General features: G+C 40.1%; 3 protein-coding genes across 6 annotated transcripts in view; 1 reads left to right on the top strand and 2 right to left on the bottom strand.

Annotated features, from left to right (window-relative positions):
• On the bottom strand, positions 1-3,329 carry LOC134621417 (leucine-rich repeat-containing protein 15). The gene is made up of 2 exons (XM_063467899.1): positions 3,087-3,329; positions 1-2,918 (listed from the first exon to the last, which is right to left on the bottom strand). Exon 2 carries the CDS (start codon positions 2,907-2,909, stop codon positions 513-515), a length of 2,397 nt encoding a protein of 798 aa, XP_063323969.1. The 5' UTR covers positions 2,910-2,918; positions 3,087-3,329; the 3' UTR covers positions 1-512.
• A 739-nt stretch (positions 3,330-4,068) lies between these two features.
• LOC134621308 (uncharacterized) lies at positions 4,069-16,237 on the bottom strand. Its single transcript, XM_063467731.1, has 3 exons — positions 16,020-16,237; positions 13,610-15,554; positions 4,069-6,482 (listed from the first exon to the last, which is right to left on the bottom strand). Exons 1-3 carry the CDS (start codon positions 16,036-16,038, stop codon positions 4,775-4,777), a joined length of 3,672 nt encoding a protein of 1,223 aa, XP_063323801.1. The 5' UTR covers positions 16,039-16,237; the 3' UTR covers positions 4,069-4,774.
• A 1,296-nt stretch (positions 16,238-17,533) lies between these two features.
• Positions 17,534-25,136, top strand: part of ccdc50a (coiled-coil domain containing 50a) — a 31,693-nt gene continuing 24,090 nt past the window's right edge. Inside the window, exons 1-8 of one of the 4 annotated variants that reach the window (XM_063467901.2) lie at positions 17,534-17,722; positions 18,777-18,863; positions 19,463-19,602; positions 19,686-19,822; positions 19,927-20,014; positions 20,383-20,846; positions 21,009-21,126; positions 21,215-21,339. In XM_063467901.2, coding sequence (XP_063323971.1) covers positions 21,297-21,339 — 43 coding nt within the window. In that variant the 5' untranslated portion in view covers positions 17,534-17,722; positions 18,777-18,863; positions 19,463-19,602; ... (3 more) ...; positions 21,009-21,126; positions 21,215-21,296. Of the gene's footprint in view, positions 17,788-17,827; positions 18,864-19,207; positions 19,603-19,685; positions 19,823-19,926; positions 20,015-20,164; positions 20,266-20,382; positions 20,847-21,008; positions 21,127-21,214; positions 21,340-25,136 lie in introns of those variants that run through there. The other 3 variants (XM_063467902.2, XM_065469779.1, XM_063467903.2) reach the window with 3 other exon arrangements.

Here is a 25,136-nt window from a genome sequence, read left to right as displayed (position 1 = left end):
CAGCCATAACATTCTTTCTACCTGCTCCAGTGTTTCTAATTTGCAGAACTGTTCCTAAGCTTAGCACCTCTTGTTTTTTGTTTTCGGTGAATGTGAGTGAGGTCTTATGGATCTCTGCCACCCCCTTGCTGTAAGAATGTGTTAAAGGAAATCTCAGTAATGACTAGTCCGAGTTCCAGAAACGTCTTTTTTTAATTATGTACATTTTATTATGTTTGACATACAAAAACAAAAAACTAATATCTTTTACATATATTTTTAAGCAAAACAGAGAAAACATCCAGAAACATTACATTTGAGCAACAGATATAAAACCTAATGCATGTGTATGCATCATTCTTATTTCTCATTCTTTCTTCATCTTATCAATCCACTGCTCCCAAATCATTTAAGATGAATTATTACAGCTTTAAGGATGTTGTGATAAGTTGTGTGATTGCTTCTGGCCTATTTGCCATCCTGGTGATCTTTCTGATGATTAAACTCTGATCTCTGGCAGCAGCTCAGAAAATTCAAAGTCCTCGGGTCTCGGCCTCTCGCAGAGGCCGTAGGATGACTTCCCTCTTGTAGGAGAAGCGGGTGAGTTTCACTTTGTGGTACAACCTCTCGCTGCGCTGGAGTAGGTGATAAAGTGAAATGGTGAACTTAGCCAGAGCCAATGTGCAGATAATCTCTACCACCAGAATAACAATGTAAACCTTCAGATGAGTTTTGCACTGCTGAACTTTTGTGCCGTCTTCAGGAACAAAGTAAGCTTGCTGCTGCTCTGAGGTTGTCACGTTCAGACAGGAGAAGATCACTGGAGTGGGTGGAGGAGATGTAGTTGTTGTAGTAGTTGTGGGTGTAGATGTTGTTGTGGGTGCAGTCGTGGTCAGAGTAGTGGTGGTTGCAATTGTAGTCGGGGTGGTTGTGGTTGCAGTTGTGGTTGGGGTGGTTGTAGTTGTGGTAGTCGTGGGTGCAGTTGTGGGTTCAGTTGTTACTGGGGTGGTTGTGGGTGTAGTTGTGGTTGGGGTGGTCGTGGGTGTAGTTGTGGTTGGGGTGGGTGTGGTTGTGGTTGGGGTGGTTGTGGGTGTAGTTGTGGTTGGGGTGGTAGTGGGTGTAGTTGTGGTCGGGGTGGTCGTGGGTGTGGTTGTGGTTGGGGTGGTCGTGGGTGTCGTTGTGGTCGGGGTGGTCGTGGGTGTAGTTGTGGTTGTGGGTGTAGTTGTGGTTGGGGTGGTAGTGGGTGTTGTTGTGGTTGGGGTGGTTGTGGGTGTAGTTGTGGTCGGGGTGGTCGTGGGTGTCGTTGTGGTCGGGGTGGTCGTGGGTGTAGTTGTGGTTGGGGTGGTTGTGGGTGTAGTTGTGGTCGTGGGTGTAGTTGTGGTCGGGGTGGTCGTGGGTGTAGTTGTGGTTGGGGTGGTCGTGGGTGTAGTTGTGGTTGGGGTGGTTGTGGGTGTAGTTGTGGTTGGGGTGGTCGTGGGTGTAGTTGTGGTCGTGGGTGTAGTTGTGGTTGGCGTGGTCGTGGGTGTAGTTGTGGTCGGGGTGGTCGTGGTAGTTGTGGGTGTAGTTGTTGTAGTCGTGGGTGGAAGTATTGGGCAGATAAGATGATCCTGTGTTAATGAGAGTATTTCCTTCCCTTTCAAATCTCCTGGATCCTCACAGACTGGAGGAGCTGTGAGCTTTACAACGTTTCCAGTTATCCAGCTGTGGAAGGCTTTCAGGTTACAGTCGCAGAGCCACGGGTTGTTACTGAGGTCAAGCTTCCTGAGTTTTCCTAATGGCTCAAAAATATCTCCCGGAAGCGTCTGGAGGTTGTTGTGAGCCAGCTTGAGAGTGGCTAGTGATTGTAGCTTTTCAAACAGATCTTCATCCAGTGACTCTATCATGTTGTTCTGTAGATTCAGTTCTGTGAGCTTTTCTGGGCCTTCAAAGTATTCAGGGGACAAGGTGATGAATTTATTCTTCGACAGGTCCAGCTTCCTGATTTTCTTCAGAGGGCCAAAAACTCCTTTAGGGAGACTGGAGAGATTGTTTTGCTGGAGGCTTAATTCAGTCAGTTTGGGCATTTCTCCAAACAGCGCTGGTGGCAAACTTTTCAGCCTGTTATTCTTCAAAGTCAGTGTTTTAAGCTGAGGGAAGCCAACAAAATACCCCTCAGGAAAAGTAGTTAGGAGATTATTGTCCAGAAACAGTTTAGTCAGTTTGTTTTTATGAGGAAACAGATTGGGAGGCAATTCTTCTATCTGGTTTCCATGCAAGCCAATTTCCTTTAAGTTTGGTAAATTCTGAAACAAGTCTTCAGGAATGGTGGTCAGCTGATTCTCATAAAGTCGGAATGTCTCCAGTTTGTTTAGGTTGGAGAACCAGTGAGTTGACACAGCAGAGAGATTGTTTTTACCCAAATGGAGCATTAAAAGGTTGTCAAGACCGTCAAATGTCTCATCTTCAATCAACTTAATCTCATTCAAATGCAACAGGAGGTGTCTTAGTTTTTTAAGGCCTTCAAACAAACCTTTATCAAGTCTTTGAAGCTTGTTAGACTTGAGTACGAGTTCCTCCATGTTGGTGAGGTCGTTAAAGACTCCTACTGGGAGTGACGTTAATTCACTGCCGGAGACCTCAATATTTTTCAGGTTTTTCAGTCCCTCGAACGCTCCCAGCTCGATGGATGATATGTTACTATTTATGAACTCCACCTTTTCAAGCTGTGGGTTTTCAGCAAAGGCTCCTTTTGGTATTGTTGTAATGTCACTATCCAAAAAAAAGACTTCTGTCACCTTCGGTCTGAGAGAGCGTGGGATTTCTGTGGCTGAGCTAAAAACTGCCTGGTTCTCTTTGGGGCAGTCAGTCGCCTTCTCACATGGTTGGGTTTCAACCAGTGAAAAGTGAGGCATGAAAAGTAGAAAGAAAACGATGATCTCGCCTCTGGACATTTTTATTCACTAGAAAAAGAAAAAAATATTTTTACCCTCATGCAAAATTTTCAAAAATTACATTTTGGTTTGTAATTTAGCATGATTTGTTTTTAATGCATCAAATTCAGACCTGCAATTTCTCTGGAAAATCTTTTTTTTTAAACCTAGTCAAATATCAAAGAAAAAGGTACCTACCAGGTTATTTCTTTTGGAGGATGAAGCTCCAGCAAAAACAAGACACATGCGAGTTTGGTAATTATTACTGAGGCTCCAACAGGCTGTAAGTCTGTTGCATCTGAGGCGTGGCGCAGCACACTTCTGCAGCCCGAGATAAGAGCAAGGCATCAGTTTACACACGTCTACAGAGTGCATCCAAGATTGTGGAGTTTTTCTCTTTAACGTCATACATAGCTGTGTGATTAATGTTTAACACATGCTTAACACAATATTTCAGGCCAGTTAAAATGCACATGTGTTTATTTGCTATTTTGTTTTTTTACTTCCTCACTGGAACAGCAGGAAAAATATAACATGCACAACATCATTTTTGATGAATTTGTTGTTTCCAGTTTGCTTCAGCTTCAGGTGGAACTTTTGGATTCCAGCTAAAGTATTTCAGACTTTATTGTGACTGTTTTCCATTAGATGGCAGTGTAATGGAAGGTACTGTGGATGTAGAATTGATTTTAGCAAGAGGATAGTAGGTGTAACTGGGTGTTTAACCCAGGGTATTGTGTTTTGGACTTCTTAGTTTAATTTGTTTTCCATCTCTTACGTTACCTGGTTTGTTTTTATTGTCTGAGTCTCCCTCTGTTCTTTGCTGTGTCTTCCCTCGTAACAGCGTGTCTTCCTGACCCATGTTGTCCTTATATACCTGTACTCTGATTTCCAGTTCTTGCCCTGGAGAAGTTTTTGGTCTTTTGTTATTTCTGTGGATAGTCAGCATTACAGTTAGATTTTAAGTTTACTTATTGTCTTCTAAGTCCTGCGTTTGGGTCCACATCCTGCCTCCCACACGCCGGACCTTGACAGTGGTACTCATGCTGACACTCTGTACTTGGCTATTATGGATGGATTTATGTGATTGAAGCGTGAGGCTTGCCTTGTTTCTTTTAATGTTACCATATTAAAATAAATGAATTAAAAAAAATTAGCACTCCTGGATTGTTGTTTTTGTTACATTTTATTAAATGTACAACCCACTATGTCAGTGTCATGCTGAAAACTTTCATGTGTTTAAAATCATTTTCAGAAGAATTCAAACATGAAACAATGTGATACCATATATTTATATAAATAATGTCAGACTTGTCAAACCTAGTATGAATGGTGAAGCTCAGTAAATAAGAGACACAGTGTGCACATGCTCTCACTAGAAGTGTTGCATTTATTCAGGCTATTGAAGCGTGATGTATAGTATAGTAAACTCCATATTACATCTTTTGTATGTATATTGTAACCCTTTTGCAAAGAAGTTCAAAACAAATTTCCCACGTGTGGGACTAATAAAGGTTATCTTATCTTATCTTATCTTAACTGTTTGCTAAATGTTGGGTTGTTAGCACAAAATCAGCCGTCAAGCTGCAACAATTGTTAATGAAAAACAGTCGTTGGGGGGGTTAACTCAACAGCGAAGCATGTTTCAGTTTACATTCACAAATATGTCCAGGTTGGCCAAAAGTTGTTAAGGCGTTTGTTGTTACAGTTAGTATTTAAGATGGCATCTCTTTTCTCAAAGAAGCACAGTCAGGAGGACACACTGAGGGGTAAATCTGATGAATGACACTGAAAGGTCTGAACTTTCTGGTGCCTTTGAGGCTCGATTACCAACTCTTCAAAGTCGCCCTTTAAAAGTTCTTAGTGTGCTTTGTTTGAATTGCAGTCTACAGCACAGAGTTCGTACTCCTACGGCCTATATTCCCTTTGCCACTCTTATTTCTCCTCCAGCAAATACAGCTGATAATTACAGTGCTGATGATGACGGTGCACACTACTGCGATGACAATTAGGGTGATTGAAATATCACGAGAAATGGTTCCATTATTCCCTTGTCCACTGCTGGTTACCTCTTCATACTCTGAGGTGGGGGTCGTCTTGACAGCAGGTGAGGGAGTGCTTCTTTTGGCTGGAGGTGTATGTGGCCTCCTCCTCTTCTCTGTTGAGGTCAGCACAGGCTCCTGAGTAGAGCTGAGAGATACCAGGTTCTCATCTGCCAGCAAAGCAATCATCTCGCCATTCAGACTGGAAGGAGTGTCACAGACCACAAGGCTTTGGTTGGCCTTTGATGGGTGCTGCTTCAACCAGTCCCTAAGTGGCAGAATATCCTTGTCACACCTCCAGGGATTTTGCTGGAGGAGTACTTCCTTTGATGCAGTGAGGGCATCTAAACTCTCCTGTGGTAGGTTAGGGAGGGAATTGTTTCGCAGGTCTATCTGTCCCAGGTGGGTCAGACCCTGGAGGAAACCACGTGGGAGGGACTTGATGAAGTTGTGTTCCAGAGAAATGTTGACCAGTCTAGGTAGCACCTGGAAAGTCCCAGCTTGCAGGGTCGTGATCAGATTGGTGTGCAAGGATACCTCTCCCAGCTGTTCCAATCCTCTAAATGCACCTGTGGATACATAACTAATCCGGTTACGACTGAGGACCAGGAGGCGTAACTGAGTCAGGTTCCTGAACGTGTCATCTTCCACACGACTCAGCTTGTTGTCATACAGCCACAACTCCTGAAGGGCCATGGGCCCAAACACCCTTGGCCCCAGAGTCTCCAGCTGGTTTTCATACAGGGAGATCTGGGAAAGATTTGGCAAGTTTAGGAAGATCCCTTCTGGGAGAGATGTGATCTTGTTGTTGGAGAGAAACAGCTTCTGGAGTTTTGGAGTCTTGGAGAACAGGTCACGGTGGAGGTGAGTGATTTGATTGTCTTGTAGTGACAGCTCTCCCAGGTTTACAAGGTCATCCAAAGTACCAGCTTGAAGCTCCTGTAGCATGTTTTTATTAAGGCGTAAAGTTATGATCTGAGAAAGACCCTTGAAGGTTTCTCTAGATAGCTGACTAATTTTGTTACCAGAAAGGGAAAGGTAGCTCAGCTGTTTCAGTGGATGAAAAGTTTCCACAGGTACTGCAGTGAAAAGATTCTTACTAAGGTCAAGTCTTCTAAGCTCGGTCAACAGGGAAAACCACTGAGGGCGAAGTACTAAGAGCTTGTTGATGCTTAGTGTCAGAGTCTCAAGTTTCTGCAGATTTTTCAACAAGGCTTCTGGCAGATCCTGCAGTTGGGTACCAGTTAACGCTAAGGACCCGATATGTGGTGTTGAATCAAATGTGCCAGGGCGCACTTCCCTCAAAAGAGATTCTTTAATCAGCAACAAATCCAACGAATTCATCATGTGTTCTGGCTCCAGAGAGTTAAAACTGCATTTTGAAAAATAGAGTTTGGTGGTAGATGACGGCAGCGGCATGGGGAAGTTTGACAGGCCAATGCACTGGACTGTGCTTTCTCTACATTGGCATCCATCCGGACACGCCCAGACAACACTGAGGGCCATGAGAAGTAGGAGTACAGGAAGTGTCATTGGCAGCTCCATTATTGCCCTAAAATAGAAGAAACATATACGTTGATGCATGCCAAAGTCACTAAATCAGTGTGAGCCATGTTTTTTTGTCATATTTAAGAAAAGGAAGTCTGGAGACATTAACAAAGTGTACAACCTGTAGGGAAGGCCAGCAAACGCTCATTAAAAGGAGCTGTTACACAAACGTTGTTATTTTTGCTTACGAAAGTAACTGAACTGCTCCACTTTGGATATTCATGAGGGAAAATGGACATTGTTGCATTTCTGGTGTGTTAACGCCACTGGACCTACTCTGAAATTTGATTTATTATTGCAAAACCTTTTTGCTTACAGGGCAGTAAAGAAAGAAAATGATTTATTTATCTCCTCTCCATGTCAGATTGGGATTCTCTGCTCCCAGAACCATCACAATGATAGGAAAGTTCTACTGAATGCAGCTCTAATTAGTAACAGTGTCTTCATGTTGTAGCCTCTGAGTTTGTGTTGCATCCAAGAAGCCGGCATTTGCATAAATTAATCCAATGTTGCCCGTAGCTAGGAGCACTGCCCACCAACAGAACTGACTGCTAAATGCTTGGCTGGCCTCTGGCAGCAAAACCATGTATGCAGCATTTGTGTTAAGCAGTAATTTTGAACCACTCATGCCTGAATAATTTGTTTTGCAATAATTTTTGAAAGTGAACACTGAATATTTTGTTAGCAAATGAAATTCAGTGTTTTGTCTGCTTCTCAACATGCCAGACTGCCTGCACAAGTTTGGAAGCTGAGCTGTTCTCACTGTTTGTAGAGGCACCGACGGCTCCTGGAACAAAACCTTGCCAGCATCATGACCTGCTTCTCCACACAAATTCACCAAATTCACAGTCCTGCAGCTGAGCGCTGGCAGGCCTGTTGCTTCTCAGTAGATGAGACGTATTAGTTTGCAACAAGAGTGTCTCTCAGGAAGGAACTTTGTAAAGACAAAATAAAAATATCCTTCAAATGAACTCAAAGGCATCAGATTTCTTAACTTCCTTTTTTTTTTTTTACATCAAAAGCAGAAGGTCATAAAATCCATGCTGGTCTGTCCCAGCTGCTCACATTTAAACACATTTTTTCTGTTTTCATTAAAAGGTTGGAGAGGTGGTGCTAGATTCCTGCTGTGAAGGTGAAGTCATTGTTTCCACTGCTATTACAATTTTATAACGTTTGCATGATTTCTAGCCATACTAACATAATACCTCATTTAATTCCTCATAATTCTTATTTCTTTTAACACCGAACACTTTCATGATTATTTCCTTTTTCTTTCCTGCTGTGAATGTGGCAGGTCAGAGTTCAGACTTTAGCCATGGACGGGTTTTTAATTACCAAACTACCGAAAAATAAAATGTAGGTATCCATGGAATACCCTTCCCTTTGTTATATGGGATCATTTTCGCCGTATTAAAAAGCAGAGGAGCCAGCAGCAGGGAGAAGAAAAGGTAATTAACACCTAAACTATGTGTCATCTCTGGCAGACTTTATCCTCTCAGTCCAACCCAAAACCACTGTCATTTCGTCACTGGGACAGCCTGAAATGATCTGTATTGTAATATAATGGTTAAACCATTTCCAGTTCACCAGTGATTCCTTAGATGTTTTTCTCCCTTCGATAATTAAAGGCTCAGAACATTATGTTCTGTGAAAAGAGCGTGGGAGCAGAGCTGCAGAAGCTCATTCATGTTTTATTTAACATGTTTCGATGAACACGCAGCTGACATGGCATAAAAAACAAACTTTGTCATGTAATTCAAAATGTAACTCTTATAATAATGACATTTTAAAAAGCTATTTGTTTTACACATGAAAACACATGACTGATTATATACAATGTATTATAAAGTTAATATTTAAAAAATAACAAGAAGAAAAAGTAACATAGACTTTATATCTTATTCCACATTACTGTCACAGACGTCTTTATCTTGTTTGTTTCCTGTTACATTTACCTCAGAAATATACTGGACACATCTTGAGTCTTAAGTAAATAAAAGTTTTTAAAAAAGAAAAGAAAAAGTCAAGTAAAGGAACAAAGTAGGCCAACGTGCTGTTTTGCAGAGCTTACCTCTCGTGCTGCGATCCCTGAACAGAGACAGTGAGTCGGTGTGCTGTTCTTTTATGTGCGTCTTCCCTTCCTCCTCACTTTCACTAATCCTCTGAAAGTTTCCAGCACTGCCTGAACTTTCACACCATCACATTTTCCTGCTCTTCGTCATCAGTCAAATCTTTTTATAAGTCAGCTTTTTTTCTCTCTGTCTCACACAACAAATGTGTAGATCCTGTTTCTGAGCTTCCTGGCTGCCCCCTGCCCCCTCGGTGTCTCACACACACTCACTCTTTTTTTCTAAATGTGGTGGAGGGGGATCAGACCAGCAGAAGCCCCACCCTCTGGTACCAGTCTGGGACTGAACTGATTTTGTGTTTATGTGGGTATTTGGCCTCTGCTTCATCTTAGCAAAGACACTTTTTTTTTAATGTCTCGAGTTTCTTTTGTCAATGGACAAGGAAAAATGTATATGTGTGCTAGAGGTTACAGGAAGGGTGACAAGTGGCTCTGGACAGAACAATGGAGATTGTTTTGTGTTTTTAGTTTGTGGCAATGTTGTTTGTGTGTCTGCTTGGGTGTGCAAAGTATGGTCTGCACATATCTTTGGAGTGACATTCATGGTATGCTTGTAAATGGATGGGTTTGGTTTCCCAAATCCACTTTTAGGGACAGACTGTAACACAATCCACCCACAAACAAACTGAATGAGCGGCATGCTTGCGTTCACTCTCGCTGCTGTAACAAAACTTTTCTATTCATTTTCTTATTATTTTCATTTTCATATCATAATGAAAGCCTTGTGCTGGTAAGTTCAGGAACAACTTTTAGCATTTAGTACATCTGGATAGAATTAAGCAACCAAGCTTTCCTTGCCTTCCTTGCCTTCCTTGCATATTCCTCATGTGAGTCAAACAAGTATCACCGACGAATCCCACGCTGTTACAAAACAGAGTGGAACGGTTTCTTTGATATCACAAACAGTAAAGGGAATTATTATGTGATTTAGTGCTAAATTTGGCTTGTTTTCTGGTTTTTGGGTGAAAAAGATGGCGCTGATCTGCCAGTGATATGCAGCTTTTAGCTTTTAAACTCACTCAGGAAACTACTGGAAACAGATAATGAGGGTGGAGCTAATCTAAAGGCAGATGTTGCTTCAGTGCACGAAACTGTCCTAAAAACTTGGTATTTGCAGAATATTGCAATATTGAAACATAAATAATTGTGTTTTATAACTGATTTGATTTACATACCTCCCACATGAGAGCTATTGTATGTTTTTAGTTTTGCATATTTTACTATAAAGCAAATCTGTCCCACATTCTGTGTACAATAGCTTCTAAATTAGCATCCCAAAAGACTGCATGACAAGATAGCATTTTCTGTTCTTCTGTTCAAGGTGCTTTATATTGTGAGGTAAAGACCCTGCAATAATAGAAAAATCCCATCAAATAGATGCACCCCTGTGAGAAAGTACTTGGCAACAATTGCAAGGAAAAACGGGAAGACTGACAGGAAGAAACCTCTGGGAGAGACAGGCTCGGTGGGGGGGGGGGACACCCAGAGTTTAAGAATCAATCAATAACTAATGATTAAATGCAAAATGGTCTGAGTTTATTATCCTGCTAATTCTACAGTTTTCAGTAAAAGAGTTAAGGATAAAAAGAATTTCCTGCTGGAAACCCATGGCATATGTTTATTATTGACATTTAGTTAGTACTAGTATTAGTATTGGGTGCTCTTCACAGGTATGGGCGTGGCTGCCCTAGTAGCCAGTGGCATGTCTGATTTTCTCCTCTCTATTCCTCACTGGATTGTTGAACTAAAATTGTCACGTTGTAGTGAGACTGAACTTTCCTGATAGGTGAAGCATGTTTTCTTGTTCCTGAGTAAGATTACCCGCTCACCGTGTTTTTGCACCTGCCTGTCCTACCTGTGGACAAAGCTGCCTGATCCACTCGCGTCCACAAAGAAACACTTATCTGGATTCAAGCCTGTGACAGCTGGGGACACCTACCTGCACACCAGTTTGTGGAGAAACAGTAAATTCCTTCATCCACAAGAGCCTGTGAGAACAAACAGGAAAACCAGCGTGCTCAGCTTCAATCCAGATAAACCAGTTTAATGGTGCTGAACCATAGAAATGTCAACTTATGAGTGAGGACCGGTATACAGTATTTAATATTACGGAGCAGTTAGAAAAGCTTCAGCACTTCCCTTTCCTCAGCATTCAATTCAATTTATTTATACAGCCTCAAATCACAACAGCAGTCACCTCAAGGTGCTTTATATTGTAAGGTAGACCCTACAATCATACATACAGAGAAAAACCCAACAATCATACGACCCCCTGTGAGCAAACACTTTGATGACAGTGGGAAGGAAAAACTCCCTTTTAACAGGAAGAAACCTCCGGCAGGGGCGGAGCCATCTGCTGCGACTGGTTGGGGTGAGAGCATTTAAAGAAATGCTTTAAATGCACTATTACAAACTTACACATGTAACTGTGAGTGCTGAAGTTCTCAGTCATAAGACTGTAAGAACTTACCTGAGACTGCATCAATAAAATCAACTGACCAGAACATGCAATCTGTGACAACTGAAAACACTTAACTGTGAGTTACAGAGCCATGTGAAGATACCAAGGTTTGAAATCCTTTCACAGATTTACAGACTGATCAAATGTTCACCTTATTATGTGAACTTGTTCAGTGAAATCTTTGAAAGTTTCTAGAAAATCTAGAAATGCAATCGAGTCCTGAAAAAACACATAATATATAAAAAATAAGCCGAATTGAGCAGGGTTACAGTTATAGCTGCTCTTCTTTGTGATGTAACGAGTGCATGTTTTCTAGGGAGGATTTAGAAAGGAATATTAGGATATGTATATTCAGCATGACTCAGCTTACAGCCTGTTTTTTGTGTTTTTGAGAAGACAAACGAGTTTGAAACTGAGCAGAAACTAAGGACCAACGGATTTGAGGATTTGAGTTGTTATTCCAGTTGTCTTTAACAAAGTTTGACTGAAAAATAAAATAAACAGCTTATTATTGGGCTTAATTAAGAACATTATAATTCCACCCTGCAGCCAAGACTCTGGGAATTCCACATTTGCTCGTGTTTTGGGAAATCCCTCCCAGCTGGCATTACGGTCAAAGTTAGAAGGTTATCATAGACAAATGAAACATTCCTCCCAGAAGTATGAATCAACAGGTTTTTGTTTCTCTTCCTAAAGTCTTGTTTTCCACATTGGTCCAGTATTTCTTGTGCCCCTGCAGTTTTCCTCTCCCCATGCTGACCCTGTGTATGTGCCCACTGTTGTGTGAGCTCAGCCTGCTGGAAAGTCCTAATCACCTGTTGTCATAGCAATGAACTTGAGCGCTGCTCACCAATTCATCCTCTTTTGTTTGCTGCTTGGTTTAGCGTCCAATCACCTCTCGTGGAATTTGTGGCATCTGCCATCATTTTTAGGGTTTAAAAGACTTGAAAAATTATTGCCAGGCAGGCAAATATGGCCCCTTGTTTAGTCTCTACAGAACAATGTGTAATGTCGAACTGTGAGGACTAGCTGGTCACAAATGAAACTTTAAATGTACGAACTTCACCTTTAGTTATTTCCTTTCTCGTGAAAAACATTTGTGTCAAAACTTCGGTAGAATTAAAGAGCGGCTATGTAATGAAACATGTTGCACAGTTATTAAAAAGCGAACTGGGCTGGATGTACGTTCACATTTTTGAGGTTATAACAGAGGCTTGTGAAATTGCAGGGGCGTCGTTTCATAAATGGATTTGTCATCTCAAAAGCTACACATACTGACCTTGTGACATCGTGGATAGATGTGTTTCCTGTTTTGAACGTTGTTACAAAGATGAGGGCATAATCTTCCTGTAAAGATATGTGATTCCTTCTGGGAAAGCACATTTCTGTAACATTCCTGAAAAGGAAGTGACATCCAGATAAGGAATAATGGTTGTTTACAGCAGCTGTTCGAATAACAGGTGCTGTGGGATTAAACAAGATACTCCAAAATCTAGACCATGATCTGCTTAATCGGTCAAATATTTAGCAGTTTGATCACAGAAGTGGACAGGTGTAAGATTTTAAAAAAACACTTTAATCATTAATTTTCATGGCATAAAATACAAAAAGGCTAACAGCTAACCCTAACCCAGCTTTTAAAAAAGTCCATTACATGAATGCCATACAAAGAGAAATACACAACAGGCACTGGGTATATAAAGTGTAGCTCCAGTCACTTGAAAATAAATTCACAATAATAGAGATGTTGATCAAACAGATGACACACACAGCTTTAACATTTTGAAATAAACATCTGTAAATAACACAAATATAAAAGTAGACACTGTCCAGTCGTGCGCTTCCCTTTCTTCTTGCAGTTTCAAGTATCCACCACTGGAGGGAAACAAATCCCCTGAGATGCAGCTTTAACACTGACGTGTGTTATCTATAAGCTGCTGAAGCACTGTAGTCTTGGCATAGTAGATAAAACTACATTTATAAATACAGCACAGGCATCAGTGTGTATGACTCGAGACACGGTGAAAGCAAAAGACAAGTGGAAGAAACCAGGTTTTCACTTTATATACTTGAAAAAGAAACAGTGGTCAACAACAGGTGGACTCTTCAGTGGCTGTCTATGGCTTTAACAGAAACTGTATGACTATAGAATAAACAATGATATATGTATATAAGGCATTATACAATCCTCTCATTTTATCATTATTATCATAATTACACCAAAATATTTTTTAAAGAGTTTGAATATGTGCGTCATAGCATGAATCTTTTTACCAGTGTTGGGTACTAATTTGAATAATTTGGACATGAACAGACAGGACTTTAGCAGTCTGCATAGCTACCCACTTTCAAAATAGGCCTAAAATCTTCCCATTTGATTGATGAGCATTCAAATATTTGCTCTGTATGCTGACTATTGACAGATATTAGTTAATTTCCTAATATTAGGAAATGTGTTCAGAGAAAACAAACACAGTAATTGTCAACCGCTAGAAGAGGATCGTTTATCTAGTTGTGCACCAGCCCGATAAGCCAGCGCTACGCCTCATTACGAGCACACTCAGCCTTTAGCTTATACATGGCCTTGTGGAGGCGATACATGCCATACATGGTAGCAAGAATAAGCGACAACCCTGCAGCTAGTAGAAGGATGTGAGAGAACATGAGGAACCCAGCCAAAGCCGTGTGTGAGGGCAGAAACCACACATACACCCAGCCTTTCTGATGGCTATGGTGGACAAACTCAGGCCCCGGTTCTATCACCAATATGCCATAAAAAGGAGGTGACATGTTCCGAGCAAATTTACCAATAAGTTCAGTGGAAAGTGATGCTGAGAGTGTTGTATCATCTGATGTGGTTGCTTTTACAGTCTGAGTGGTTATTTTGTCAGGGACTTTTTGGGTAGCTCCTTGAGTGGTTTGGATAGCCGCGTCCTTAGATTGAGCAGCCATTGTGGGGGGTGTGGTTATGGAAGTTAAAGCTGATGTTTGTCCAGAGGTTGACAACATGTGGAGTGGTTGTGTTGGTGACCGGTTCAAATCTTGTAGAGGAAAACTCTTGGCTGTTGTAGCACTGCAAAAGCTGAACTCTTCATCACGCAGCGAGCCAACGGTACGCAGCAGCTGGTAGACTGGAGTGTGACACATCACGTCATCTCTGTCCCAAAGCACATGCTCATTGTGTCTCAACCATCTTGCAATGCCTCTGATAGCACAATTACAATGCCAGGGGTTTCCACTCAGAGTCAGATTCATCAAAGCTGGAAGAGACACGAAAATATCTCCTGGAAGACTGCTAAGGTTGTTATTGTTCAATAAAATTTCAAGAATCTCTCCAAGACCCTTAAAGATACCTTCTGGTAGGCCATACAACTTATTATCATTGAGGTGAAGTTTCTTCAGGGTGGTTAGTTTGGAGAATAGCTGGGGATGAAGATAATGGAGGTTGTTGGATTTTAGCGAGAGCTTCTGAAGGTTTGGAAGACAGCAGAAAACATCTGGTGGAAGGTCCCTCAGATTGTCATTTAAATGGAAGTTCAGCATAAGCAGCCCAGACATGTTAGCGAACAAATTTCCAGGAACCGTGATGAGGTTGGTGGCATATAGATAAAACTCTGTCATGTCGGGCATGTGACCCATCAGCTCATCTGGCAGAGATAATAGTGGATTCTTGTAAATGGTGAGTTTGACCAACTTTGGCATGTTGTAAAAGCTCTTTTCTGGGATGGCCTGAAGTTGGTTGGAGGATAAGGTCAGGTTTTTCAGGTTCCCCAGAGGCCAGAAGACTTTAGATGGAAGGCTGGCAATCTGGTTTTGATGGAGTTTTAGTTCCACAAGGTTGATGAGTTTGTCAAAGATGCCAGCTTCTAGAAATTCTAGTTCATTGTAATAGAGTATAAGCTGCTGAAGTTTAGTCAAGGAGTGAAAGATGGTAGGAGGAAGCTTCTTTATGAAGTTCCTTCCAAGATTCAGAAAGGTGAGGTTGGTCAGTCCTTCAAATATGTCTGAATCAAGACTCCTGAGTTTGTTGCGGCTTAGGTCCAGATCCTGCAACCCGCCCAGTCCTTCAAACATATCTGGATGAATGTTCTCAAACTGGTTCCCATCTAGATGCAGCTGCTCAAGAGTAGCAAGTGGACTGAACACTCGAGGAGGAAGGGTCGAGAGATCGTTAGATGACAGCTTGACAGACTTGAGCTGGGGAGCTACGAGGAAAGCCCGAGGATGGACGGTGTGTAGATGACTCTTTATGAGACTGAAACGCAGCAGGAGGTCCAGATTTGCTAAACTTCGCTCATTTAGGACATTCATGTTTGTAACACTGAGCTGCAGCAGGTATGTGTGGAGAGGCAGAGGCGGTATATCGGTGATGGTGGAGCCAATACACATGGCAGCGCCTTGAGGGCTGCATCGGCAGCTGCTGGGGCAAGAACTGCTGTGGGTAAAGTCTGGAATCGTAAAGAGCAAGAGTATCATCCACGTGGTGCCTGGGAAGTAAAAATAAAGCCAATGAGAGTCCACATTTTTCTTTATTTCGATTTTAATAACTCATTTTAGTTATTTTATCTGTATAAAAGAAAACTTCACCCCCTAAAGCCTGAGCCATTATAGCGTTTTGAACATGGAGCATTTATTGAACCTTCTGATATTTCAATTAAATGTTTATTTTCATATATATTTTATATTTTTGCAATTTATTGCTTAAAATAAATTGTGCACTTGGGTTTTTCAGGGAGAAAAAACTGATGACTGAAGTCTCAAAAGCTTTCATGTATCAAATATGAGGCATTAAGAGCTTAAACTGAATTAATGATGTAGCCAAATAATTATAAATACAGTAGTAATAGCAATAATTATGAAAATATTTAAAAAAAATTAAAGATGTTATTTCATAGATACATTTCAGAAGGATTGAACGTGGGGTGGAAAACCAACATAAACATTTGACTAACCTCTGAAGTAAAGATCCATCACGGATTGTTTGCTCCCGTGCTGCCTGCTGCTCCTCTCTCTAGTGCCGTGTTTAAAAGATGCGCACTCTCTGTCTGTCACACTATCCAGCCCCTGCTTCACCAAGACGTCTGCACCAAAGACATTATCTCATCCTTCATGCTGCTCAGGCCTTGAGTTCAGCGATAAATGGCTAGGAAGAAAACGTCAGCATTATGACTTTTGATTTATTTACCGGCGCGTTGGACTCACTTTTCTGGATACTTTAATGCTGCAAATTAATGTAAAACTTATGTCATCTTAGTCTTCAGAGCATTTCATGCACTTTGTTCAGTTTGACTTTCCCAATGTGCAACATTTGGTTGGCTATTTGTTGACACATTCAGGCATGTTTTCTATGATATTTTCCATTTGAAAGCTGCCATCACAAATGTTGACTGACACAGAGGGTGCTGTTTCATTTCCTGTGTACTGCAGCTCATGGGCTGGACAGAAACAGATAACGGCCATATCTGCAGCAGGAAAGTTTGGCCGTTTTGTGCATGTACTAAGTGTATTGTTACTAAATTAATAAAAGCGAGTAAAGCATACTTGTGTTCACATTGGTAGATTAGTGGGTGAACTCTAATTGTGTTTTAATAATAATAATAATAACTTTATTTATAAAGCGCTTTTAAACAAAGTGCTGAACATCTCAAGTACAAGCATTTTCAGGTTAGAGCTCATACTGTAAGACTCTGTCCTTCTGTACAACATTTCTGTAAAGTGTGAGGTTAACAGTCAGAATCACAATCCTCTGAAGCAGAGAGGGAAACTGTGCAATGAGAGTCTTTAGCTTGGGACAGATGTTTTGTTCTAGCAGTCAGTCAATCAATACTTTATTTATATAGCACATTTAAAGACCAGAGGTACATCAAAGTGCTTCTCAGTAATAAAATATGAAATAAAATTAATTGCATATGGGTACAATAGTAGAGTATAAATACATTCCCAGATAAAACAATGCACTAATTAACCCGGGAGTACTATGTTAAAACAAATATTTCACACTTAGTGTAAAAGTTCAACACAGAAATATCAACTGCAAAAACCCAGTAAAACAATAGGTTAAAATTACATACAAAAGGTAATAAAAGTACAAAGTGTACAACCGATAAATCACTAACTGAAAATGCAAGATCAAATAAATAAGTTTTCAATCGTGTTTTAAAAGATTGAATAGATTCCGACGAGCGAATATCAGCTGGAAGACTGTTCGGTGCAGCAAAGGCACGATCACCTCTGGTTTTAGCCGGACCCAGGTTTCACCAAGGTCATTTGATCGAAGTGCGTTCCTAGGAGTATACAGGCTGAGAAGTTCAGATAAATAGCAAGGCGCAACATTATTTACGATTTTTCCTTACTGTACAATATAAAGCGCCTTGAGTCGACTGTTGTTGTGATTTGGCGCTATATAAATAAAATTGAATTGAATTGAATGTAAGCAATAAAATCTTAAAATCAATCCGATATTTGATGCACAGTAAATTTCCCAGTGTTAAATCAGCAGTGTGAAAGTGTATTTGCTCTAATACAGTCATCATATTATAACAACAGCTGGAGCAAAACGCCCCCCAGTGTGGAGTTAAAAGACGCAGCGTCAGCTCCTCCCACCACAGACTCCTTTTCAAACCCAGAGGATTTTTCACTACGCCATTTTCTTCAGGTCAGTTAGACGGCGAGTTGTTCATATTCACTTATTAAACCAACAGTTTGACATTTTAAACACAGGTAGCACGTTAAAATAAGGTTACATTCCTTTTGTCCATGTTTATTATATATTTCATTTTGTACCAGAAGCAAATGTGACACTGTCTGTATGCTAACGTAAGGTTGTTAATTAGCTAAAAAAGTTGACTGATATCAGTGTTGGACTGTAAGGCTTGTTATCAAAATTTATTTCAGTGTGTAGTGGTGATTGTGTTGTGTTCTAGAATGTTCGAAATTCCATTAAATTAAATCTCCATGTGTTGGGAGCTACATATTAACATTAGCTAGCTAACTAGCATTTTGGCTAACCTTGGTGTGCGGGCAGTTTGCTTGTTATTGTTACATTTTAAATTATGTAAGGCAAGCATTAACTAATTAACATTTTACACTAATATTATATCTTTCACTTCTTTTTGGATACCTAGATATAGAAGTCATTTTCAGTAAGGTTATTGCCTTATTTCAATTTGGCTGTCTTCAGTGATTTTACAGTTACAGGATTACAACCAGCAGGCAGTATAAGCTTGATAAAGTATCCAAAATGTCCAGGATTCAGTTTGTAATGTTTTCTTTTAGTAGTTTGAACTTAAGATGACAGCGTTTGTATTTGTAGTGAGTTAACTTGATGTTAACTAATGATGGTATTGACACAAGTTACCTTTTTCCATTTTGGTTAGCAGACTGTTCAGTATGTTAAACTAAAGATGAACAAAATACTGACTCCCTAGTGCTAAGTTAGATCAGACAAACGGTAAAAGTACTAGTAATTATTTTAGTTTTGTATTGAGGAATATATTTCATGTAGGTGAAATACTCATTTAGTATAGGGCTAAAAACTACAGCCAAAGGGCTGAAACACCTTGCTACACTGAAATAAAAGTAACATACAGTGTAAGAAATAACAATGCAAGGCTGTTTTACTGGTATTTATGGGACTGTTTTAATATTCACATTTTCTGTTTACTGTAGTTCAATGAAGAGCACTGATTATAAGAAATGTCTGTCTACAGGAAGCATGCTGCTTAAAGCAAAACTGGGAGGTGTGCAGAAATTTGCTAGAGTATCTGAGCCAAGCCTTAAGGAGTTTTTGATTGCTGGTAAGAAACCAACATTGTATTTAAAAAAAAAGGTGTTCAAGGTGCTTTAAGTTCTTTTTGTTATTTAGTCTCTTCAAACTGCATTTTATGATTAATTGAAAATGATCTGCGTTTTGGAATCATCTTAGCTATGAATGTATATTTAGTGGAAAAACCGTATAATGTGAGTGTCACTCCTTTTAATCTACCACTTATCAAGCATGTTAGTGGTGCTTAATAATTTAGTTTTTATTTATCTGAGTCACTTTTGAAAAAGTATCTTGAAATGATCTTCATTTTAGGCTACAAAACATTAGATGTCATGTAATCTTTTTGTTTACACAAACTTGTGTGCTTGTTTCCAGCATTTGCAAAATTTGGTGTGCCAGCTGTAACAGAAGGAGTGAAGGTTTTTGATAGTTCAGGGACTGAGTGGGATGATGATGTATTTGAGGATATAGTAACAGATCCCTCAACCGGGGTACTAACCATCAAATATGAAACAGTTTTTTTTGAGTGATGTGTGTTTCACTGGATGTCATTTGTTTATTAAAGAGAGTTTATAAAATGTGTCTATGGAGGGACCATGCAAACTGATTTGTTTTGCTCCTGTTTTTGAGGTCTGGAAACATCTGCTGCAGAAGTGTCTCGTGAGCCGTCTGAGTTATCATCGCCACATTCATCAGATTCACAGGATACGGTCATCCTTTCAGACAGCCCTTTTAGGAAACGTCAGCAGCTGGATGCAGAAGCTAAGCAAGTAAGAGTTAACAGATTTCCACAGTTGCTCTGAACTGCAGTGGTTATATCAACATGTAGAATGTTTTTTATTGTGTTTTCCAGTTGGTGGAATCGATTCTCACCAGCAAACCTGGTGGAGAACGTATAATAAATGAATACAATCAGACCAAGTCCCTGGTGGATGAAACCAGAAGAAAAATGGTCAACATACCGGTAGCTGACATGACAGAAAAAAATGGGTAATTTATTTCTGGCCCTGTGATTTTACTATCATTTTCAAATTATTTTAAGTCTCTAATAATTCCAGGGAAGCTGAGTAGTTCTCTTCCTTTTGATCTTGCAGTACATCATCACCACGACAGGTGAAAGAAATGTATGCCAGAGGAGCTGTAACCTTTTCCCTTTACCTCAGTGACTCCAAAAATGGCTATGTAAGTAGATCATAGTAATAACTGATACAACTAAAATCACATTTAAACATTTTAAATCCTGCTAAAATGTATGTCCTTATCAACTGTTCATTGTTACATAACTTACTGATAAATGAATAAACCAAATGTCTGTACATGGCACTCTCCAAGGAACATTATTATGATGGCGAGAGTGGCACTGGGTACTTGGCCTGGAGGGTTAAAACCATGCCAGAGATGCACTGCTAAAGAGAGGCGATTCTCATCTGGAGGCAACATTTATAATTCAGTGGAAATACATAATACAGTTCCAAACTGTGCTTCTGTATTAATAATGGTTATCAAATGTTGTTATTAGTTTTGATAAATCTGTATTTCATGTTGTCTAGCACCAGGAGATGGATCATCGGGTGAAGACCAGTGTGGTGGACCGACTGTCAGACGAGCAGTTTGTTACAGAGAAGGTGCTGAGTGAGGATGAGTGCAAGGATACAATCTCTCTGATGAAACATTCAGCTGATGAAGAGACAGTCAAGAAGATGAAGTTGACATTTGTTTATCGACACAACATGGTCCTTGACCCCCTGCTGTCAAGCAACATACTGTCTGTTTTTCCACGTTTCAAAGATATCAAAGGCTTGGTGAATATTTGTCATTACTTTGACAATGTTTCAGGATTTTGTACTGATGTTTGGTGAGGATGTATCAGGCAGGTTGCTGGAGAGGTGGCCAACAACATTCAAAAGGACGATTATCCAACAAGGCAGAAAGCTTCCTTCTACCAGTGACCTGAAAGAACTCTTGCTGGCAGCGGACTCTCCTGAGGATGCCACTGAAGTTAATGCTGACATTGGTGAGCTGTTGTTTCTTTGATTAGCACATTCACAGCATATATAATGTTTGTCACAGAACAGCTGTCCCTTTTGTCTTTTGGGTCTACTCAAACATTTTATCAATGCATTGAAATGTGTTGTTGATGATGATTCAACTTTATTAAAAACAAATATTTTTGCAGGCTGGGACAGTGACCTCTCAGCAATTGTATTGCTATTACATCTGATTCCAGCATCTGGTCAGGGTCACAAGAGGCCAGGAAAGGTGTCAGCTTCTCAAGCAGAAAGGTCTTCAAGAAGGTTTGTGTTTCTTTTCTATTTTTATGTTATGAATTACCAGTTTAAGAAACACTTGATTCTTATTGCCTGTCTGTATTTGTCTTTTCAGACTGGAACAAATATCGAAGAGCACCTTGATGCCGTCACTACCAGCACTCAACCCTACCTCCTGGCTGTTGGGGTGAAAAAGAATGACATCCACCGGTTCTTCATTATTCTTGACAAGAATGCCATGCAAGTCTACCTCTTCACTTGGTGCTTTTGATGAACTGTTTAAAGCACATTTTGTGTTTGGCACATCTTACAACACCATGCTTCACAACATGCACACGTTCATCCAAACCACAGCTTTTAGAAAACATTTAAATACCAAACACGTTAACTATTTTGACCAACAGGCTGACACTGATGTTAATCTACACCCTGATGTGGCAGTTAAAGAAGTTAGCACTACAGGGGAGGTGATCAACTAATGTAGAAGAAACACCCACAACATCTGAAAAGTTGAAAAGGTCAAATAAGAGACTTTGGATATGTGTGCCTCTGCTGTTGCACAGCTCAGGGCAGCTGGATTAAACCAATCTACTGTGAATAGTTTTGTCTCCTCAATGGAGGAAGTGTTTTTGAGATTCATACTCAAGTTAAAGATGCGAGCGTACCTTTACAGGACACCAAATAAAAATAATAGTAATAAAATAAAGCACTGGGAGTCCTTTAGCCTGGAAAGATTAGCTTTAGGACCAGGAAAGATGGTGACACTTGGAGAGCTGGAAGAAGGTCCAGAAATTGCTTTAAAAATTGGAGCTGTGTTGTCTACCAGTGTGGATAAAACATCATGGTACAGAGTACCTGACTTTATCATCTGTACAGATGTAGTCTGAGATTCCGGTGTTTTGTAAGATCAAAAGTATTGTTGTGAAAGATGACATTGTATTGCTCTGCGGAAAACTGATGGAAACCCTGTGTTTTGATGACCATTGTCATGCATTTAGGGTCAGACTGCATCCCAATATGGTGCTGAAGGTGTTGAACATAAATGAGCTAGGACTGGGCGATATATCGAGTTTTTTAAAAATATCGATATATTTTCATACGAGATATAAGATGTGACAATATACTTTATATCGATATAGTATATGTTACGTTATAATTATACTTGTGGAGCCGCAAGTTTGCCTCTCTTTCGTCCACTTTTGTCTCTACGCTGCGTTACTCCGCCTCGCCTCTCCTTCACTGAACACAACTCCCCCTCCCCCATAGCTTCACCTGCAGGCAACAACAAGATGAACACGGCAAATCTCCGTTAACGAGTTACCGCGGATCGCCCCGTGCGTGGGGCTGGACGGCGTCAACGTGTTAGCGAGTTAACCGCACTAACGAGCTAACCGCGCTAACGACATGCAGCCCACAGGGGCTCATGACCTAAAATCCTTTCATTTTCTCAAAAATCGACAGTGCGCCTTATGTATGAATTCTGGTTGTGCTTACTGACCGCGAACCGTTTTTATGTGCTACACGGCGCTCAGCAATCTGTCAAAACATGTTTTAGTACGACTTTGGTAAGCTACGGAGCTGCACCGCTTGATGGAGCATTACGGCTACCATAGTCTGGAGCCTCTCGGAGTGATACGTACTGTGCTTCAACGTAATATTACCGTATTGTGTGTGTATAAGGACCATAAATGGCACCTGTTAAGAGACACGGTTACAAAGAGGATTTCAAACTCCAGGCTGTCAGTCACGCAGTAGAAGTTGGGAACAGAGCAGCTGTGAAATCTGTCTTTGTTATTATGCTCAGAGTCTGTTAGTTTACATTTTGACTGCACAGTTGTGAGCTTTTTGTTATGCACAAAAACAACATTGTGTTCTTTTATTTATGGAGCATTATTATTTAATAAATGCTGATAATTTATTTTTGAGTAATTCCTTCATGTACATCTACGCTGTATGTTAATAAAAGTGCCTGTGTGACATCTGGGACACAGCTTTGACTAAGAACTCTCGTTTTGTTCTTACCTTATGGCTTTAAAAAAAATATCGAGATATATATCGTATATCGCCATCCAGCTAAAAAATATCGAGCTATGAATTGTGGGTCATATCGCCCAGCCCTAAAATGAGCTGTGTTACTTCAAACCATTTGGTCTTCAGATGAAGTATGGCACTTCAGATTCCTCCCTGTATGTCATTCAATATTGCCATTTTATGCCAAACTAAATTCATTGTTGTAAAGTGTTTTATACACTACATGAGATGTTTTTATATTTTGAGCCTGACATAAAAATAAAGCTGTTAAATGTATTATCTAGTTGTGGTTTTTGCTCACTTGTTTTATATGTCAAAGCATTATTAAAAAATATGTTTTCATGCTGCAAAACAGTAAATTCAGTGTAAAGGTAACACTACAGGAAGAGTTTTAGTAACACTACTTGGTGTAAAATTAATTTAAAATTTTACTCTATGAGAGCTCCTTTTTCACTAGATTAGTGTATGAATAACAAAGTAACATCAACTCCCATCAGAGTTAATTTCAAATAACTCAATTCAGTGTTAAAAATCTGGGATTTTACTCAGAGTTAATTTATCACTAAGAGTAAATAATATGACACTACTAGTGTTAAGTTGATTTAATACTATGCGGTGTTACTCAGTGTTGAATTTTTACTCTATTTAGAGTTAATTTTACTCTAAAGTTTTAACACTAGAAAGAGTTAATTTAACATCAATTCCGAATGGGACCAAATAGACTCGGGACCAGTGTTAAATTTAACTCTAAGTGTTATTTTGACACTGCGAATTTTACTGTGTGGGCAGCCAATGTAGGCCAGCAAGGATCAGGGTAATAGAATCAACCCTTTTAGTCCCGGGTTAGCGCTGCATTTTGGACAAGTTGCAGTTTATGAAGAAGGGCAGATTGGAGGCTCAGGTAAAGGAGTTGCAGTAATCTAATCTTGCAGTAACAAAGGCATGGATACGTTTTTCAAGATCCATTCGCAGTATGTAATGCTTAGCCCTTAGAGATTTGCCGTAGTTGGTAAAAGCTAGACTGTACTACAGAGGACACTTGTTTATCAAGTTTAAAGGAGCTGTCCAAAAGAACACCTGAGTTAAGTACTGTAACAGAGAGGGAGGTAGCAAGGGGCCCAAATATATCGGCTAATTGTCCCCGAAGACAATAATTTGGCAGTCTTCAAAATGTGATGAGAGCCAATTATGATTGGGAAAGAGCTGCAACCTGCCATTATGTCAGATGAATTTAAGCAGAACTATTTACATTTTAGATCATTTTTCACTGATATATTGCTGGTGGATTTATTGCAAGCTTTTTTGTAGTCGTTGATTATGATATGGGCCACACATTGGCACGTCCCCTGCAGCAAGACACAAATACTAAGCAAAATATACAAAACTCAATGTTGCATCTATAGTTGTATGAAATGAGCCACCATAAAGGGCTTGTGGTAGTGTAAAGGTACATTTTAATCACTCGGTGCGATATCACAGCTGTGTCACCTCTTACAGCAACACACAGGGTCAGCCTGCACAAGTAGAAATTTGTAGGCGTGAAGAGTTTGGCCTGAGATGGCGTCAAAGCTCTGACCTGAAGTATTGTTTCAGTCCACCCCCGATGCTGTGTCTGTGCAATATTGTGCAAAGCACGCCTGATTTTATAGCAGTCATCACTGTATTTGCTGTTTTAGCAAATCCAGCTTAGCATCAGTGTGGTTTCCCTGAAACTCAGTTCATCGTGTGCCGTATGATTAATACCTTTTCACTGCAGCGCTGTTTGGACTGTGCTTGTGACTCGCCTCCGAACAATCCAGTCAAATGTGCAACAAAAAGCCTGTCACTGCCCACCATCCACTTCCTGTTCGCACAGTTTAAACTAGCTGACAAATGTGCATCACGTCAGTAGAATAAATATATAATTAGAAATGATTTAGTCTTCAGTAGTGTTAACAACGCCTTTTTCTATTTCCCCCTTTGATGCTAAATTAATCCTAAAATCAATTCTAAACATTTAAACTTTT

This window comes from Pelmatolapia mariae, linkage group LG23 (genome assembly GCF_036321145.2).
Source record: "Pelmatolapia mariae isolate MD_Pm_ZW linkage group LG23, Pm_UMD_F_2, whole genome shotgun sequence".
Classification (NCBI taxonomy): Eukaryota; Metazoa; Chordata; class Actinopteri; order Cichliformes; family Cichlidae; genus Pelmatolapia; species Pelmatolapia mariae.
The sequence above is the reverse complement of the archived record's forward strand: the minus strand, read 5'-3'. Positions and strand labels throughout refer to the sequence as shown.